The 18,330-nt window shown below is 42.4% G+C and overlaps 1 protein-coding gene across 10 annotated transcripts in view; it reads right to left on the minus strand.

Annotated features, from left to right (window-relative positions):
• The window catches only part of OBSCN (obscurin, cytoskeletal calmodulin and titin-interacting RhoGEF), a 268,339-nt gene that overhangs the window by 174,352 nt on the left and 75,657 nt on the right, over positions 1-18,330 (minus strand). For all 10 annotated transcript variants that reach the window (XM_039365275.1, XM_039365278.1, XM_039365274.1 and 7 more), the window contains 12 exons: positions 16,790-16,902; positions 16,294-16,447; positions 15,726-15,887; positions 13,671-13,775; positions 12,536-12,802; positions 11,188-11,457; positions 8,794-9,060; positions 7,653-7,922; positions 5,137-5,403; positions 3,142-3,411; positions 1,710-1,976; positions 317-583 (listed from right to left, as the gene is read on the minus strand). In XM_039365275.1, the coding sequence (XP_039221209.1) occupies positions 317-583; positions 1,710-1,976; positions 3,142-3,411; positions 5,137-5,403; positions 7,653-7,922; positions 8,794-9,060; positions 11,188-11,457; positions 12,536-12,802; positions 13,671-13,775; positions 15,726-15,887; positions 16,294-16,447; positions 16,790-16,902 (2,679 nt within the window). The remainder of the gene's footprint in view (positions 1-316; positions 584-1,709; positions 1,977-3,141; positions 3,412-5,136; positions 5,404-7,652; positions 7,923-8,793; positions 9,061-11,187; positions 11,458-12,535; positions 12,803-13,670; positions 13,776-15,725; positions 15,888-16,293; positions 16,448-16,789; positions 16,903-18,330) is intronic.

An 18,330-nucleotide genomic window follows, 5' to 3' on the forward strand; every position in this document is an offset into this window, starting at 1 on the left:
CTTGGCAACTGACTCATATTTATGACTGTCTGGGGGTCACGTGATTCCCTTTTGCAACCTTCTGACAAGCAAAGCCAATGGGGAAGCCGGATTCCCTTAACAACCATGTGACCAACTTAACAATAGCAATAATTAATCTGACAACTATGGCCAGAACGGATGTAAAATGAGGCAAAACTCACAACAACTGTCTTGCTTAGCAATGGAAATTTGGGGCTCAGTTGTGGTCATAAGTCAGGGACCACCTCTACTTAATTAGAGGCTTCTCTCTGATTTTATTTCTACACAACTTAAACCAATCAGACATCGGTCCTACCTTGCACCACCAGCTTTGCACTGGATTGACTGTCACCAATGTCACACGTGTAGATGTCACTATCATTTTCTCTGAGATCCTTCACGAGGAGTTGCAAGATGGTCCCTTTTTGGCTGATCTCATATTTCTGGCCGGCTTGAAGATCAACGATGCCTTTCCTCCATGTCACAGCAGACGCTGGTTTCTTGGTTTCACAGGTGAGGATGACATTCTTATTCTCCTCCACCTTCAAGTCTTCAAGATCCTTCACAAAGCAGTTTCCACCTTCTGGAATGGATGAAATAATAGAAATAATTAATGATAGTAATAATAATAATAATAATGATGAGGAGGAGGAGAAGAAGAAGAAGAAGAAGAAGAAGAAGAAGAAGAAGAAGAAGAAGAAGAAGAAGAAGAAGAAGAAGAAGAAGAAGAAGAAGAACAACAACAACAACAACAGCAACAGCAACAACAACAACAACAACAACAGTATTAATATGGGACCCAATTTGGTACTTAAACAAACTTTAATATAAAATCAAAGGTCCCATCAAACTTAGCAAGAGAAATAAATTCATTTATAATGAGTTTTCTTATTTATAATAATCACTGGTCATAAGCATGAGTTCAGTGTGTGGAACTCAGCGAATTGCCTTCTTTCCATCCGACTTGCAATGGTTCGTTTAGTGATAGTTTGAAGTTACAATGGCACTGAAAAAAAATGATATTTGACTGTATTTCACATTTACAACCATTGCAGCATCCCAATGGTCACGTGATCAAAATTTGGACACTTGGCATCTGGCTTGTATTTATAATCCCCTTTGGTGACCTTCTGACACACAAAGTCAATGGGGAAGCCAGATTGGTTTAACAACCATGTCACTAACTAAACAACTACATTGAGTCACTTAACAACTATGGCAAGAAATGTTGTAAAATGGGGCAAAATTCACTTAACAACTATCTCACTTAGCAACAGAAATTTGGGGCTCAACTGTGATTGTAAGTCAAGGGTTACATGTAAAGGATTAGGATTATAGTTTCTGTTGCTAAATTTTTGTTGCTAAGCAAGATTGTTGTTAACTGAGTTGTGCCCCACTTCATGACTTTTCTTGCCACAGTTGTTCAGTGAATCGCTACAGTTGTTCAGTTAGTAAATTGTTTGTTAAGTAAATCTGGCCTCTGCAGGAGGTCGCAAAAGGGAATCACATGACTTTAGGAAACTGCAACCGTCAAAAATATGAGTCAATGGCCAAGCATCTGAATTTGGATCATGTGACCACAGGGATGCTGCAAAGGTCATAAGTATGAAAAATGGTCCTAAGTCACTTCTTTTGGTGCCATTGTGACTTCTAATGGTCACTAAAGAAACCATTGTAAATTGAGGACTATCTGTAGCCCCATCACTGACCTTCCACCAATAATGTGGCTTTTGTTTTGGAGAATTCAATCTCGCAGGTATATTCTCCGCCATCTTTCACTGTGGTGTCATGGATGATTAATATCGCCCGGTTGCCTTCCTGACGCAGGTCGTATTTTTGACTCCTCCGAATCTCCTTGCCGTCCTTCTTCCACTTCAGGTTATTGTCCCATCTAGACAAGTCACAACTCAGGCTGACCTCCCGTCCCACTGAGGTGGATTTGTCCTCCAGCTGTCTTATGAATTCGGCGGGTTTTTCTGTGGGGAAGAAAAGATAGGAAACTAGGTCAGAGAGAGGACACCATAATTGCTGTTGCCTCTCGCACATCTTCAGCCATCACAGACAGAAAAATAAGGCTGGATTTAGACCCATGGCTATGAAATGGCTGCATGTGTGCAACTTCACTGTGTAGAAATTTCAAGGGGTTGTTTGACTCTCACAAGTTGGTCAGTTCACCACAGGACAGCCATATGTCTGAAATGGTGGTCTATTTCCTTCTAAGCCTTTGTGGGGACTTCAAATCTTTTATATTGTAAAATAACTTTTGGGGGAAAGATAGCAGTTAATAAGCATCTCTCTCTCTCTCTCTTTCTCTCTCTCTCTTTGTATTTTTATCTATTCAATCATCTATATTTATCTGTTTGTTTATCTATCTATCTCTTTCTCTCTATTCAGTCATCCATCTCTGCTTTCTTATTCTTTCCTTCTATCCATCCAATCATGAATCTATTTCTTTTTAATTCTCTTTCTCTTCACCTCTTTCTCTTTCTCTCTCTCTCTCTCTGCCCCTCTACCTATCTATTCAAATCCATCCATCTATCCATCTATATCTGTCTTTCTTTCTGGATGTCTATCTTTTTCTCTATCCCTCTATCCAATCATCTATCTCTATCTCTCTTTAACTCCCTCTTTTTCTTTATCTATCTATCCAATCATCTATCCAACTATTAATCATTTTCTTATTATCTCTCTCTCTTCTTTCTATTTATCCAGTCATCCATCCAACTCTCAAATCTATCACTTTCTTATTCTATCTATCTCTATATCTTCTATCTATCTTTCACTTTCTTATTCTATCTTTCTCTCTATCCAATCATCTGTCTCTTTAATTCTCTCTCTCTTTATCTATTCAATCATCTATCCAATTATTAATCAGTTTCTTATTATCTATCTATCTATCTATCTATCTATCTATCTATCTATCTATCTATCTATCTAAGGCACTGATTTGATCAGTTCATTATTCTTCCTTTAACAAAATGTTCCTGAAACAGGAAAGGTCTGCAAGGAAACCATCAGCCTCAGAAAGCCCCCAGGACCCCACCTTGGTTGATGATTTCATGGGATTCTCTACCCCATCCGACTTATTCTAATACAATCTTAGCTCCCCTTCTCCCCCTCCTCCCCCCCCCCACTACGCACCTTTCACAACAAGAGAAGCTTTGGATTTTAAATCACGGACGGAAAACACCACTTCGCCAGCATCAGTCACTAAGGTTTTCTTGATGATGAGGGTGTATTTCCTTCCTTTGTTGAAGGCTCGATATCGGGTGTCATGGCTGACTTCATTCCCATTGATCAACCACTGACAACCGTCTAGACTCTCATGTGAGAGGATGCATTCGAAGCTACAGCTCTCTCCTTCCTGCACCTCAACGTTCTTTAGACGCTTTGTGATGCCGATGTTCAGCTCTGTGGAGAAACAGGATGTGGATTAAATTAAAATAATTACCAGAAGTCCTTGACTTACCACATTCATTTAGTGACCGTTTGAAGTTACAACAGCACTGAAAAAAGTGACTACTGTTTTTCACACTCATGACCGTTGCAGCATCCCTGTGGTCATGTGATCAAAATTTGGATACTTGGCAAGTGGTTCATATTTATGATGGTTGTAGTGTCCCGGGGTTGTGTGATCCCCTTTTGTGACCATGTGACAAGCAAAGTCAATGGGAGAAGCCAGATTCACTTAACAACTGTGTCACTAAGTTAACAACTGCAGAGATTCACTTAACAATTGTGGCAAGGACGGTCGTAAAATGAGATAAAACTCACTTAACTAATGTCTCTCTCTTAGCAACAGAAATTTTGGGTTCAATTGTTGCCATAAGTTGAGGACTACCTGTAATTAAAATTACCGTATATGCCGGCGTACAAGGCGACCCGGCGTATAAGACGGCCCCCGTCTTTGTCACCGAGCCGCATTCCTAGAACGTCGTCTTATATGCCGGAAACTACCAGTATTTCCGGCGTATAAGACGACTCGGCGTATAAGACGACCCATGTCTTTGGCACCGAGTTTAGCACTTCCGGAAGTTGTCTTATACGCCGGCATATAGGATAATTTAAATTTCATTTCATTTCATTTTAAATTTAACATAAATTTAAAAATTCATTAATTAAAATAGCACATTAAAATAATTAAACTAAACTAAAATAATTAAACTAAAAATTCTTAGGAGCCTCAATCAATCAGATAGTCCTCAAGTTACAACTGTCACTGAGCCCCCAATTGTTGTTGTAATGAAAATAAAACAGCCACAATGGAAGCGTGCCTGATTTTACAACTTTTTATGTGGCAGTCATGAAGTGAACACAGGCATCGTAAAGTGAATGCTGCAGTCATTAAGAGAACCCATTGTTCACTATGTGGCATTTTGGGCCAAAACCAGAGTTTAAAAGTGGTTCGCAGTCACATGACCAAGGTGGGGATGCAGACATCAAAACGCACAATTACTGTATGGGATTGGAAGGGTCTTCTAGTTTAACCCCCTGCTTGAGCAGGAGACCCTATACCATTCTAGACCAATCGCTGTCCAATCTCTTTTTGAAAACCTCCACTGTTGGAACACCCACAACTTCTAGTGGCAAGCAGTTCCACTGGTTAATTATCCTCACTGCCAGGAAATTTCTCCTTAGCTCTAGGTTGCTTCTCTCCTTGATGAATTTCCATCCGTTGCTTCTTGTCCTGCCTTCAGGTGCTTTGGAGAAGAGGTTAACCCACACCTCTTTGGGTCAGCCCCTCAAATACTGGAATATCATGTCACTCCTAGTCCTTCTTTTCTCAAGGCTGGCCATTTCCAAATCTTGCAACCTCCTGGCTATACCCAATTCCTTCATATGTTTTTGTCTCCAGGCCCTTAATCATCTTAGTTCTCTGCACTCTTTCTAGAGGCTCAATGTCTTTATTGTGGCTTTCTAGAGTCCCATTATCTCTTTTGGATCATGGTCACCAAGCACCAAGTGGACATCAGTGTGAGGATAAGACGTCTCCCACACGATGCCCTATAGTTGTACTGCTGCTGGATCAACTCCCATAGTCCCTATCCTACACCAACTGTGGATGTCCAAGAGATGTGGAAGCCCACCACTGCAAAATGGAGAATGATGTTCTCCTGACTCAACCATTCTGCGCACCTTGAATGATGACTTTAGACTTGGCGATGTCTGTCCCAAGGTCACAGGTGTACCAACCAGCGTCATCTTTGCCGAGATCTCGGATGGTGAGTCCCAGGGTCTTCCCAGACTGCAACATCTCATATTTGCCTCCTGGGATCAATTCCGCCTCTTCCTTCTTCCACACCGGTTTCACTTTTGGTTTCGAGACTTCACATTCCAGTGTGATAGTGCTTCGTTCCTCGGCAACCACGTCGTCCAGAGATTTCATGAAGACGGCTGGCTTCTCTAAAGGAGATGGAGACAAAGGTGTGTTTAGAAGCCATTACATTGGTCAGGATGACATCAGTAATCTTGATCAAAGATCCTCCGTTGAATTGCATGAATTGGGAGACAATTCAACGGTGTTTGCAAAGATGTTGTCAGAGGTAGCTGAGACAGCAGTAGGTCTTTAAAAGGAAATTGCTCTGAGTTCTCTGGAAATTACAATAATTTCTTTAAATAAAGTTTGCTGTAACTGCTTATATTGACTAACGAGACAAAGTGATAAGGATATTTTGGTACAGGTAGCCCTCAATTTATGATAACAATTGAGCCTACATTTTCATTGCTGAGACATTTGTTAAGAGAATTTTGCCCCATTTTGCCATAGTTGTTAAGTGAATCATTGCAGTTGTTCAGTTAATCACATAGCGGTTAAATGAATCCGGCACTGACTTTGTTCATCAGAAGGCCGCAAAAGGGGATCAAATGACCCTGGGACACTGCAACTGTCATAAATAGGAACCAGTTGCCAAGCATCCAAATTTTGATCGTGTGACCGTGGGATGCTGCAACGATAGTAAGTGTGAAAAACGGTCATGTCACTTTTTTCAGTGGCATTGTCACTTTGAATGGTCACTAAATGAATTGTTGTAAGTAAAGGACTATCTATAGATGCCAGTTGACAAATATCTGAATGTTGATCCCCTGGCTATCGGGATCGTAAGTGTGAAAAATGTTCCTAAGCCACTTTTTTCAGTGCTGTTGTAACTTCAAATGACTACTAAACGAACTTTGGTACCTTGAGGACTACCTGTAAGTTCTTTGTTCCACAGACAATCGGTGTTACCTCCCTAATCAGCTTGTGTTTCCTTACTTATGCAACTAAATAAAGTTTAAATGCTGGCTGAAATATTGTACACGGTCCTTTCAAGGCTTACAGTATAGGAAGATCCATATTTACTCAGATCAGAATAACATGTCAGTTGGAGAGAATTGGGATCTCTTTCTTTATCCGTTCCAGGCCAAACCTTGAAATTGTGCAAAAGGAGAAGCAGTGTGGTGTGTACCTGAACAGTCCCAGATTTATTCAGCAATAAATTTTGCCATTCGTTCACTGACAGTTCGAAATTAGAATGGCACTGCAAAAAGTAACTTATGGCTGTTTTCACATTTACGACCGTTGCAGCATCTCCATGGTCATGTGACTAAAATTCAGATGTTTGGCAGCTGACTCATATTTATGACAGTTGCAATGTTCTGGAGTCATGTGGAGTCCTCTTTTGCGACTTTCTGACAAGCAGAATCAACGGGCAAGCCAGATTCACTTAACAACCGCGTTATTAACTTAACATCTACAGTGATTCTCTTAACAACTGGGGCAAGTAAGGTCGTCAAATGGGGCAAAATTCACTTCACAAATGTCTCAGCAACGGAAACATGGAACTCAGTTGTGGTCGTACGTCAAGGACTACCAGTAGTATATGTATGTATATCAGCATATTTACAGACATGTGCGCACATGCACAGACACACACACAAAGTGATTTTAATAGATAAGAGGCCATCCAGAGGACAGGAAAGCCAGGGGTCACCTGGCATTTTTAGTTCTTCAGAACATCTCTAGATGGGGAAGAAGATAAAAAAAAATGAGTATGGAGAAGGGGCAGCATGATGGGCCTGAGAAGCAGAAATTGACACCAAGGTTGTCACAACCAGGCCATAAACAACTGCCCAATCAAGGAATACCACCTCTAGAGGGGGTAAGCAGGGCACACATCTAATAAATAAACAAATGCAGAGAAACAATCAAAAAATAAACAACAGCTTAGTCAAGGACCAACTAACCAACACTGATAAGGCAAGCCAGTTGAATAAATAAACAGAGAACAAACCCCACTCCCTTCTAGCACTGATGATATTATGTAGTTGGGTAACAAGACTTCTTCAAGAAAACAACCAAGCTCAGAGAGTATTGAGGACCCCATAATCCCTCTCCTCCTCCTCTTCTTCCTGTTCTCCTCCCCCTCCTCCTCCTCCCCCTCCTCCTCCTCTCCACAAACCCTACTCCCTTCTAGCACTGATGATGTTACCTAATTGGGCCATGAAACGTCTTCAAGGAAAAAACCACGCTCAGAAAGTACCAGGGGCCTCAACTACCTGAAGCTTTCCAATGGCTTTGAGGTGTGCCCATGGATTTCATCTGCCAAGATGGAAACAGGATATCTCAAGGCCACCAAGCTACCTCAGAAATGCTTGTAGAAGTAGAGACTCACCTTTCACCTTCAGCCGGATGCTCTCAGAGATTTTCTTCTGAACCTTGACGGTCACTGTCCCGCTGTCTTCTGGCGTGACGTGCTTCAGCGTCAGGCTGTGGGACTTCCCCAAATGCTTTATCTCATTGAAGTTGTTGGGAAAGAGATGAGTGTCATTGAGGAACCATTCGACATCCTCACAATCTTCAGACAACTCGCAGGAGAAAGTGGCCGAGCTCTCTTCATCAACCTCCACATCCTGCAGATGTTTGGTGATCTCCACTTTGCGCTCTGTGGCAAGGAAGGAGAAGTCAAGAGGACATTATTCCATTCTGCACACACCTTGGTCACCGGCTTCCGCATGTTGTAACACACATAGAGCCAGCTTGGTCTTGTGGTTAAGGCACCAGGCTAGAAAGTAGGAGACCATGAGTTCAAGTTCCAGCTTAGCCATGAAAGCTAATTGATTTTGGGACAATCACCAGGAGACCCTGAGATCTAATCCCACTTTAGGCATAAAAAACAGCTGTGTGACTTTGAGCCAATCAGCAGGAGACAGTGAATTCTAGTCTAGTCTTAGGCATGAAAGCCAGCTGTGTGATTTTGGGTTCATCACCAGGAGATGGAGTTCTAGTCCCTCCTTAGGCATGAAAAACCAGGTGGGTAATCTTGGACCAATCACCAGGAGTCAGTGAGTTCTAGTCCCACCTTAGGCATGAAAGCCAGCAGGGAGACTTTGGGCCAATCACTAGGAGATGATGTTCTAGTCCCGCCTTAGACATGAAAGCCAGCTGGGAGACTTTGAGCCAATCGCCAGGAGATGATGAATCCTAGTCCCACCATAGTCATAAAAGCCAGCTGGGTGACTGTGGATCAATCACCGGGAGACGGTAAGGTCCAGTCCTGCCTTAGCCATAAAAGCCAACTGGGTGACTTTGGGCCAATCACTAAAAGATTGTGAGTTCTAGTCCAACTTTAGGCATGAAGCCAGTTGGGTGACTTTGGGCCAATTACTGGGAAACTGTGAGTTCTAGTCCCACCTTAGACATGAAAACTGGTTGGATGATGTTGAGCCAATCCCCAGAAGACAGTGAGTTCTAGTCCACCCGTTTTGGTCTCCCACATAAGTACAATCCTGAAAGGTCTCATCCCATCAACCTACCCAAAATGGTCAATGTGGCTTTCGTCTCTGCGCTTCCAGCTTTGCATCGGTAGACACCTGAATCCCTGACAGTCAACTTCAGGATTTTGAGCTCCGCTGTGAACTTCTCTCTCTTCATCTTAAATTTCTCAGAAGATTCCAGCAAAGTGTGGTTCCTGTACCACTCAATCTCCTTTGGGGATGGCTTGAAGTCACAAGAGAGGACCACTGAATGGGTTTCCAAAACTATCTTGTCTTCTAGAGGTCTAGTGAAGATCACTGGAATATCTACAGAGTGAAAGTTAAGAAGGTCATTTTCGAAACCAAGAAGACTCATGTGAAGACTGAATTAGACTGTGAATCATTCTCTTCCAACTAAATCAGACATGTCAAACACAAGGTCCGGGGGCTGGATGCGGCCCGCAAAGTGGTTTCATGTGGCCCGTGAAGCCATTCTGGAAACAGTGAGGGAACGGTCCCTGCTGTCTTGGCCCTGGTCCAGGCCGGCTGGGAGCCAATGTACAATTTTGTGGTGGCCATCTATGCTGAAATGCATTCAGTCTTAGCTCCACAAGGCTGTCTAGAAACAGCAAGGAACCTGCCATGTCGGCCCCGCCCCCTGGGTGCATGCTGGAGAGGTAACACCCTTTGTGAGGAATGAAGAAATGGACCATGCCTTGGCGCTTGCCCCTCTCCCACCCCCTTCTGCCAGAGACCCTCAGATCTGTCCCACTCCTGTCCAGGCCCCCACAGGCACCCTTGACGTGAACGATGTAGAGCTGGCCATGCCCACCCAGTAGGCCACACCCATTCTATCCATGCCCACCCAGTAGGACACACCCACCTGCCCCCCCCAAGGGCAACTGCAATGCTGATGCGGCCCTCAATGAAATTGAGTTTGACACCCCTGAACTAAATAATCATTGTGGTTCCTCAAAAGCTCCCTAATTTTATGAACTCGGCACCTCCAAACATTTTCCAACTACATTTCCCAGAATTTCACCCAGTTTGAGGCCATGCAGGTTCATAATTTGAGGAATTATTTCCACATTTGTGTAGTTGGATCCGTTCTCTACAAACCTTGTGATGCACAATTTTGGAGTGGATTTCTTTTTATCTGTTTCTGTTGCTCCTCCTGTGGTTTCAAAGAGATGCATCTTCCAAATGTTGAAAAACCCTTGAAATTACCCATGGAAAATTTTGCCTACTTGATGTTGATCTAAGGGGTTACCATCACGAATACTTTCCACTTTGGTCAAAAAAATAAAGTGGCTTCCAAAATTTTGATGCTGCTTCAAAGATTTCATTGTGAAATCTTTTCCCAAATCAAATCTGAATTAAGTCTATCAACTCTACTGATACAAGAGAATCTTTGTAGCTAAGGTTTAAACCAGTGGTTCTCAACCTGTGGGTCGGGACCCATTTGGGGTGGAACGACCATTTCACGGGGGTCGCCCAACAACGCAGTCCGCCATTTTTTTCCCCTTTTCCTTAGCTGGGCTACTCCCTTTTATTCTATTGGCTTTTGAAAGCCAATAGAATAGACTCTCTTGAATAGAGTCTAATTCTATTGGCTTTCAAAAGCCAATAGGAATTGTCCAGGCTGTCTCTGCCCTGCTGAGCCCGCCAAAAGTCCCATTCTGCAAACGGTGCTGCACCAGTTGAGTAGTCCTCGACTTACGACCGGTTGAGTAGTCCTCGACTTACGACCGGTTGGGGGTCGCGGCATTAAAAATGTTGAGAACCACTGGTTTAAACCATGGGATCCTTGGTGTGACTGGACCAGAAGACCTTCAAGTTCATTTCCAACTTTGTTACAGATAGTTTTTGACTTACAACAGTTCATTTAGTGACTGTTCAAAGTTAAAATGGCACTGAAAAAAGTGACGTGACCATTTTCACCCTTATGACCATTGCAGCATACCCATGATCATGTGATCAAAATTCGAATTGCTTGGCAACTGACTCAGGTTTATGATGGTTGCAGGGTCCTGGGGTCACATGATCCTCTTTTGCTACCTTCTGACAAGCAAAGTCAAAAGGGGAAGCAAGTTTCACTTAACAACCACATTACTAACTTAACTACTGCAGCAATTCACTTAACAATGTGGCAAGAAAGGTCATAAAATGGGGCAAAATTCACTTAACAAATGTCTTGCTTAGCAACAGAAATTTTGGGCTCAGTTTTGGTCATAAGGTTACCTGTGTTCTACACTATTCTGTTTTTCTGTATTCTATTGTTTTTTCTGTAATTCTGTTCTGTTCAGATTTGTTCTGTTCTATTCTATTCTATTCTGTTCCATTCCATTCTGTTCCACTCCATTCTAAATAAGCATATAGCTCTAACCACCACCACCACCACCACCCTCAAAGTTCTTCCATGGCTGTTTTACATTGGGAGGACTTCTATCTTACCTTTGACCACCAGATCAGCCAAGGATTTTGACTTCCCAATGGCAAATTGAATGGTGCCTGTCATGTCCACATTGGTCTTCCTCAAGATTAGCCGGTGGATTTTTCCCTCTTGTTCTATGATGACATTTGGGCCATTTTGTAGCACTTCTCCACGGAGAGACCATTTGGGGGGCTTCACTGAAAGGATGGAGATTTCGCACTCAAAGCGGGCTTCGGCTGGTTCCATCACCTCCACATCTCTCAGCTCCTTCACAACATTGATGGTTTGTTCTGAAGAGAAATAAGGGAAGACAAAGTCAACCACTAGGTCATCACCACTGGAGTTTGGGGACTCAGTCATCCCCAAGTCCTTCAAGTCATCATTGTTGACAGGAAGAGCTTTCTAAGTTATAGGTAGTCCTCGATTTACGACCTTTAATTTAGTGACCATTCCAAGTTACAACGGCGTTGAAAAAAGTGACTTATAACCGTTTTTCCACTTATGACCATTGCAGCAAGCCCCATGGTCAGGTGATCAAGATTCAGAGGCTTGGCAACTGGCATGTATTTATGACAGTTGCTATGTTTCAGGGTAATATGATCCCCACTTTTGACCTTCTGACAAGCAAAGTCAAGGAGAAATGCATCTGCTGTCAACAAACACCACCCTCAGATTTCTGTGTAGCAATAGCATGTAGACTTATATGCCACTTCACAGTGCCTTACAGCCCTCTCTAAGTGTCAGCATGTTGCACTCACCCCCCAACAATCTGGGTCCTCATTTTACCCACCTCGGAAGGATGGGGGGCTGAGTCAACCTTGAGCCAGTGACGGTTGGCCTTCGGGCAGTGATCAGTAAATTAACCAGCAATACTGCATTCTAACCACTGCGTCACCACAGCTGAGTGTCCCTTTTCACCCAATATTTTTGGGGAACCAATTGATATTACAGGCAGTCCTTCACTTACAACAGTTCATTTAGTTACTGTTCCAAGTTACAACGGCAACGAAAAAAAGTGACTTAGGACCACTTTTCACCCTTATGACCGTTGCAGCATCCCCACAGTCATGGGATCAAATTTCAAATGTTTGGCAACTGACTCGTATTTATGATAGCTGCAGTGTCCCAGGGTCTTGTGATCCCCTTTTGCGAACTTCAGAAAAGCAAAGTCAATGGAGAAGCCAGATTCATTCAACAACCGTGTGATTAACTTAACAGCTGCAGTGATTCACTTAACAATCGTGGCAAGAAAGGTCGTAAAATGGGGCAAAAGTCACTTAACAACTGTCTTGCTTAGCAATAGAAACTTTGGGCTCAATTGTTGTCGTAAGGCCAGGACTACCTGTACAAATGAAGAAGAGGATGTACCTTCCACATAGAACTGAGCGCTGCTCTTATCATCCACGGCGTCACAGGTGTAAATCCCTTCGTCCTCGAACGCGGTCTCATTGATGATAAGTTTCCGGTAGATCCCATCGCTCACCATCTCATACTTCTGGCCAGGATGGAGTTCTCGGTCCCCCTTGAACCACTTAACGATAGCGTTTGGACGAGAGACTTGGCATTCCATAAAACCTCGGTGTCTTTCGATGGCGATCTTCACCCGCAGGGGTTTAATGATCTTGACCGGTAGTTCTAAAGGAGGAAAACAGAAGAAGGTTAGTGATGTAACTTCGCAAGAAATTCAATGTGGATAATACAGGTACTCCTCAACTTATGACCATTCATTTAGTGCAGTGGTTCTCAACTTGTGGGTCGGGAGCCCATTTGGGGTCGAATGACCATTTCATGGGGGTCGCCAAACAACGCAGTCCGCCATTTTTTTCCCCCTTTTCCTTAGCTGTGCTACTCCCTTTTATTCTATTGGCTTTTGAAAGCCAATAGAATAGACTCTCTTGAATAGAGTCTAATTCTATTGGCTTTCAAAAGCCAATAGGAATTGTCCAGGCTGTCTCTGCCCTGCTGAGCCCGCCAAAAGTCCCATTCTGCAAACGGTGCTGCACCAGTTGAGTAGTCCTCGACTTACGACCAGTTGGGGGTCGCGGCATTAAAAAGGTTGAGAACCACTGGTTTAGTGATTGTTCGAAGTTATAATGGCACTGAAAAAAGTGACATGACCATTTTTCATACTTACAACTATTGCTGCATCCCCATGGCCACGTGATCAAAATTCAGATGCTTGACAACTGATTCGTATTTATGACAGTTGCAGTGTCCCAGGGTCACATAATCCCCTTTTGCGACCTTCTGCCAAGGAAAGTCAATGAGGAAGTCTGATTCACTTAACGTATGTGTGACCAACTTAACAATGTCAATGATTCACTTAACCACTATGCTCAGAATGGACATAAAATGAGGCAAAACCTCCTTAGCAACTGTCTTGCTTAGCAACAGAAATTTGGGGCTTAATTGTGGTCATAAGTCGAGGACTATCTGTAGCTAGTTTAGGGATACGCTTTCTGAAAAAAAATTGAATTCATTAAATTTTGAAGTCATTCCTTACCTTTGACTTTAAGCTGAGCTTGTGATTCTGCAGCTTCGGCCACAAATTTTATTTCTGCAGAATCCTGCAACTCCACACTGCGGTAAACCAGCGTGTGACTTTTCCCTGCGCACAAAAAGACAGCCTCCAAGTTACAAGTTATCTATGATTCATCCATCAAACAAACAAACGTCATCCACATTAAGACAAAAGCTTGCCACTCTCTTTAGCAGAACCGTCTCCCCATTTAAGGAACTGCCAAGATAGCAGAATCACAGAGTTGAAAGGGACCTTGGAGGTCTTCTAGTCCAACCCCCGTTCAAGCAGGAGACTCCATATCATTTCAGACAGGTGGCTGTCCAGTCTCTTATTGAAAACCTTCAGTAATGGAGCATCCACAACAGAATAACAGAATAGCAGAATAACAGAAAAATAGAATAACAGAGTTGGAAGGGACCTTGGAGATCTTCTTGTCCAACCCTCTTCGCAGACCCTAGACCATGGGTCCCCAGCCCCCAGTCCATGGACCGGCACCAGGCCGCAGCATGCCAGAAACCGATCCACACAAACAAGCAAAGCCCCATCCATGGGATGCAGGCAATACATGAAACCAGGCCCACCTCCAGTCCACAGGAAAAACCTCTCTCAATGGAACCAGCCCCTGGTGCCCAAAAGGTTGGGGCCCTAGACCATTCCGGACAAATGACTGTCCAGTCTCTTCTTGAAAGTCTCCTAAGCAGCAAGGAAAAAGAGGATTATGGTTATTGTTCCTTGCTTCTCTGGGGATGATAGGTAAGGAGATAAAAAGGATCCTTGAATATTATTGGTGGTGACTGCTGCCATTATGCAGGTAGTCCTCAACTTATAATAGTTCAATTAGTAACTGGTTGAACTTATAACAGCAGTGAAAAAGGTGACATGATGTTCAGACTGGATTTGGTCTTTTTGTCCACTTCCCAAAGACCTGAGATGTGAATACTTGATGGGATTCAAGTCCCATCACAGATTGTAAGCTGTTCCAAGTCAAGCTGCCTTCTGCAATTGACTGATAGGGATTTTATCAATGGCAATGATACATTATTAAAGTTGGTTGCAGCGTTAACCAGATGTTCAGACTGGATTTGGTCTTTTGTCTACCTCTTGAGACTTTCCCAAGGGCCTGGGATAGGTGGATATTGTTAAAATTCTCATCATAGCATGGAAGCTATTCTGAATAAAGTTGCCTTTTTGCAATTGACTTACAAGGATTTTGTCAATAGCCATTAGTCAATTGTGAAAGGTGGCTTGAGTTGGAATAGTTTACATCCTGCAACGAGACTTTTAGCATCATCAAAGATAAGCATCCTATTATTATTATGGGTCATGAAACCCATGACCAAGGTTACCACAGAAAGAGAAACCCAGATAAGCAAGGACAATCAAGCAGAAAACAATACCTTAATCAAGGAGCCACCAAAATCATGCTTCCACCAACAGTGGCAAAGCAAGCTACTGTATATAATTAGGGAGAAAACCTACACTCCTTCACACTGATGATGTTACCCAGTTAGGTCATGAAATGTCTGCAAGGAAACTACGAGGCTCAAATAGCACAAAGGATCCCCCACAAAGATAAGGATGGATTGACCCCAGACAAACAATCAAGCAGAAAACAATACTCTAATCAAGAAGATACCAAGGGGGGGGGAACCCACCAGGGGAAATTGTATATAAAAAGGAAGCAAACTCCATATTCCTTCATATGGATGATGTTACCTAGCTGGGCCAGGAGATGTCTGCAAGCAAGCATCCAAGCTCAGACAGCATCAAGGACTCCACAGAAAAGAAATCCAAATAAACAGGGATTAACCCCAGACAAACAATCAAGCAGAAATCAACACCCTGATCAAGAAACTACCAAGGAAAAAAAAAATTACACCGGACCAACACTGTTCTTTTTATCTGCAGCAAGCAGCTGTATATAAAAAGGAAAAAAACTCCACACTCCCTCACAAGGATGATGTTATCTAGTTGGGTCATGCGATATTTGCAAGCAAACAACCAGACTCCATCACTTTTCAATTCTCTTCTTCCTACCTTCCTGATGTAGTTTGATGTTTTCTCCAGTCCTGATTTTGTTTTTGTTACTGAACCACTGGGTTTGGACATCATCATGAGAAATCTCACACAGGAAAGAAGCACTTTCTTTTTCACTCACTTCAACATCTTCCAGTGGTTTTATAATCTTGATGTCCCGGGCTAAAAAAAATCAAAATAAGACATTTTTGTTTAAGATTAAGGTGTCTGTGTTCCTTGCAGTCATAAATGTGTGTTGGGGAATTATCCACACCTTTATTTTGTATATTAGTAGAAAAAAATTCCTGGGGGAATAGTAAGGAATGAGGTTTAGCTAGGTGGCCAGCATTCATGTCAAAGACGGAACTAGAACTCACTGTCTCCTGGTTTCTAGGCCTGCACCTAGAATAATACTTCAGAACACATTTAGGAAAAAAACATGTGCCTGTATGTCTAAAAGGAATTATATTGTGATTTAAACTTCTTTTTTATTAAATACTGTTAATCATGGCTCCTAAATTCTCATTCCTTGAATAAGACTCAAAGAAGGGAAATCTGACTCTAAAAAATTTAGGGAGGACATTTGTACCGTAGATCTCCAAAACAGCTGAGGTCTTATCATCCACTGCATCACACATGTATGTTCCTTGATCTTCATATTCGCATGTGTGAATGGTGAGGCTTCTCTTCGTCCCTCTGGAAGCAATGACCATCTTTTTACTCGACCGGATCTCCACTCCATTCTAAAACCAAGAAGACCACAGAGGAGCTTATTGACCAAAAATTTTACTGGATCCGAGTTTTGAGGTAGGCCCTGAGATACAGGTAGTCCTCAACTTACGACCACAATTGAGCCCAAAGTTTTTGTAACTAAGTGAGTTTTGCTCCATTTTACAACCTTCCTTGCCACCGTTGTTCACTGAATCACTGCATTGTTAAGGTGGTAACAGAGTTGTTAAGTGAATCTGACTTCTCCATTGTCTTTCAGGACTACCTACTTCCCATGAAGCTGTGGACGCAATCTTACAAGACAGAAGTTCAAGAAACTGCAGATAGGCTTATATTTAATAAATTTGATACTATACCTTACGCCACTTCACTTCCGCATTGGGCCTGGAAAGTTCGCACTCAAGTGTTACGTCATCCTTGTTCTGAATTTTGAGGTCTTTTAAAGGTGTGATGATTTTCACAGGGGTTTCTGCCAAGGAGAAATAACATGTAAGTAATTGAAATGTTAGCCATAAATCAAGTTAAGTTTCTTAGCCTGCTCTGCCTCTGGCCAAAATAGCATCAAACAGGAAGATAAGTTAATATATTTTATTTATGCATAAGTAAAAGATAGGTCTGTCACAGATATATGGTGAGAAGACCAGTAGAAAAGAGAGAAATTACATTACAGGTAGTATTCCACTTACAACATTCGTTTAGTGACCATTCAAAGTTACAATGCACTTAAAAAAAGGGACTTGTCTCCATAACATTATTAGCCAGTTGGAACATGATAGCATTTGTATAATGGGTGACTGTAACGCAGTTGTGGATAATAACCTAGATTATAAATGTGGAAAGAGTAGAAAAAGATTAGAGGAACAATATCTGAATTGGATAAAATAATATTGGGGTCGGAGGATAAAATGATTAAAAAATTATACCACTATTTGTTAAATCAGGCAATGTACGAGGAACAAGTAAAAGTGACTATGTTGAATTGGAGCAAGGACTTTGGTCTTAATTTTGATCTGCACATCTGGCAAGAACTATGGGCAAGAAACAAGAAGCTTACTTTGGCCACCTCTTACAAAGAGAATCTCTACAAAATGTTTTATAGATGGCATCTCCCACCCACAAGATTGGCTAAAATGTGTACCAATGTCTCCCCTAAATATTGGAAATGTAATCTGACAAGTGGAACATACTATCATATGTGGTGGGAATGCACGCGAGCTCATGATTTTTGGAACAGGATTAAAGTATGGTTGGAAGTAATATTAGAGCGAGTGGTAGAACCAAAACCAGAACTTTTCTATTAAGTTTAACTACACAAAAGCATGACAAAGGCGTACTTTATTTAATGTTACACATTTTAATGGCTTCCAGACTGATTTTTGCTTAAAATTGGAGGAATAAGGGAACTCCAACGGAAGAAGAGATCCTGCATAAAATTTTATCATGTGTTGAGTTGGACAGGCTTACAATGATTATGAAAGACAAGACAGGACTTCCGGTGGATCTGCGTGTGCGATGGCGGCTACTTTGTAGCCGTCCTCCTGGGTAAGTGTAAGAACCGCTATGAACAGCAGACATCAGCTGTTCAGCGGTTCAAAACCCCCTCCCGGGCAAAGGGGGGAGGGCAGAGAGTTGTCTGAATAGTGGTAGAGCCTCTTATGCACCCCCCAAGTTTTTCTTTTGGGGGGTGAAAAGAGTGCTCCCACGGAGTTCAGACTTGTCTCCGCTTCCCAGCTGTTTTTGTCCTTAGGGACAAAACGAGCCGCTGCAACCACCTCCGTGACTAAAGAGAACTGGTGGGGTTTTTTTATAAACGGACAGAGCTGAGTAGAGGATTTAGTTTTTGCTTTCTTTGATTTATTTGGATTTTAAGTTTCAAGACTTGTTTTTACTTTTATAT

This window comes from Crotalus tigris, unplaced genomic scaffold, assembly GCF_016545835.1.
Source record: "Crotalus tigris isolate CLP2741 ecotype Arizona unplaced genomic scaffold, ASM1654583v1 scf7180000020019.1302030, whole genome shotgun sequence".
In the NCBI taxonomy this organism is placed as follows: Eukaryota; Metazoa; Chordata; class Lepidosauria; order Squamata; family Viperidae; genus Crotalus; species Crotalus tigris.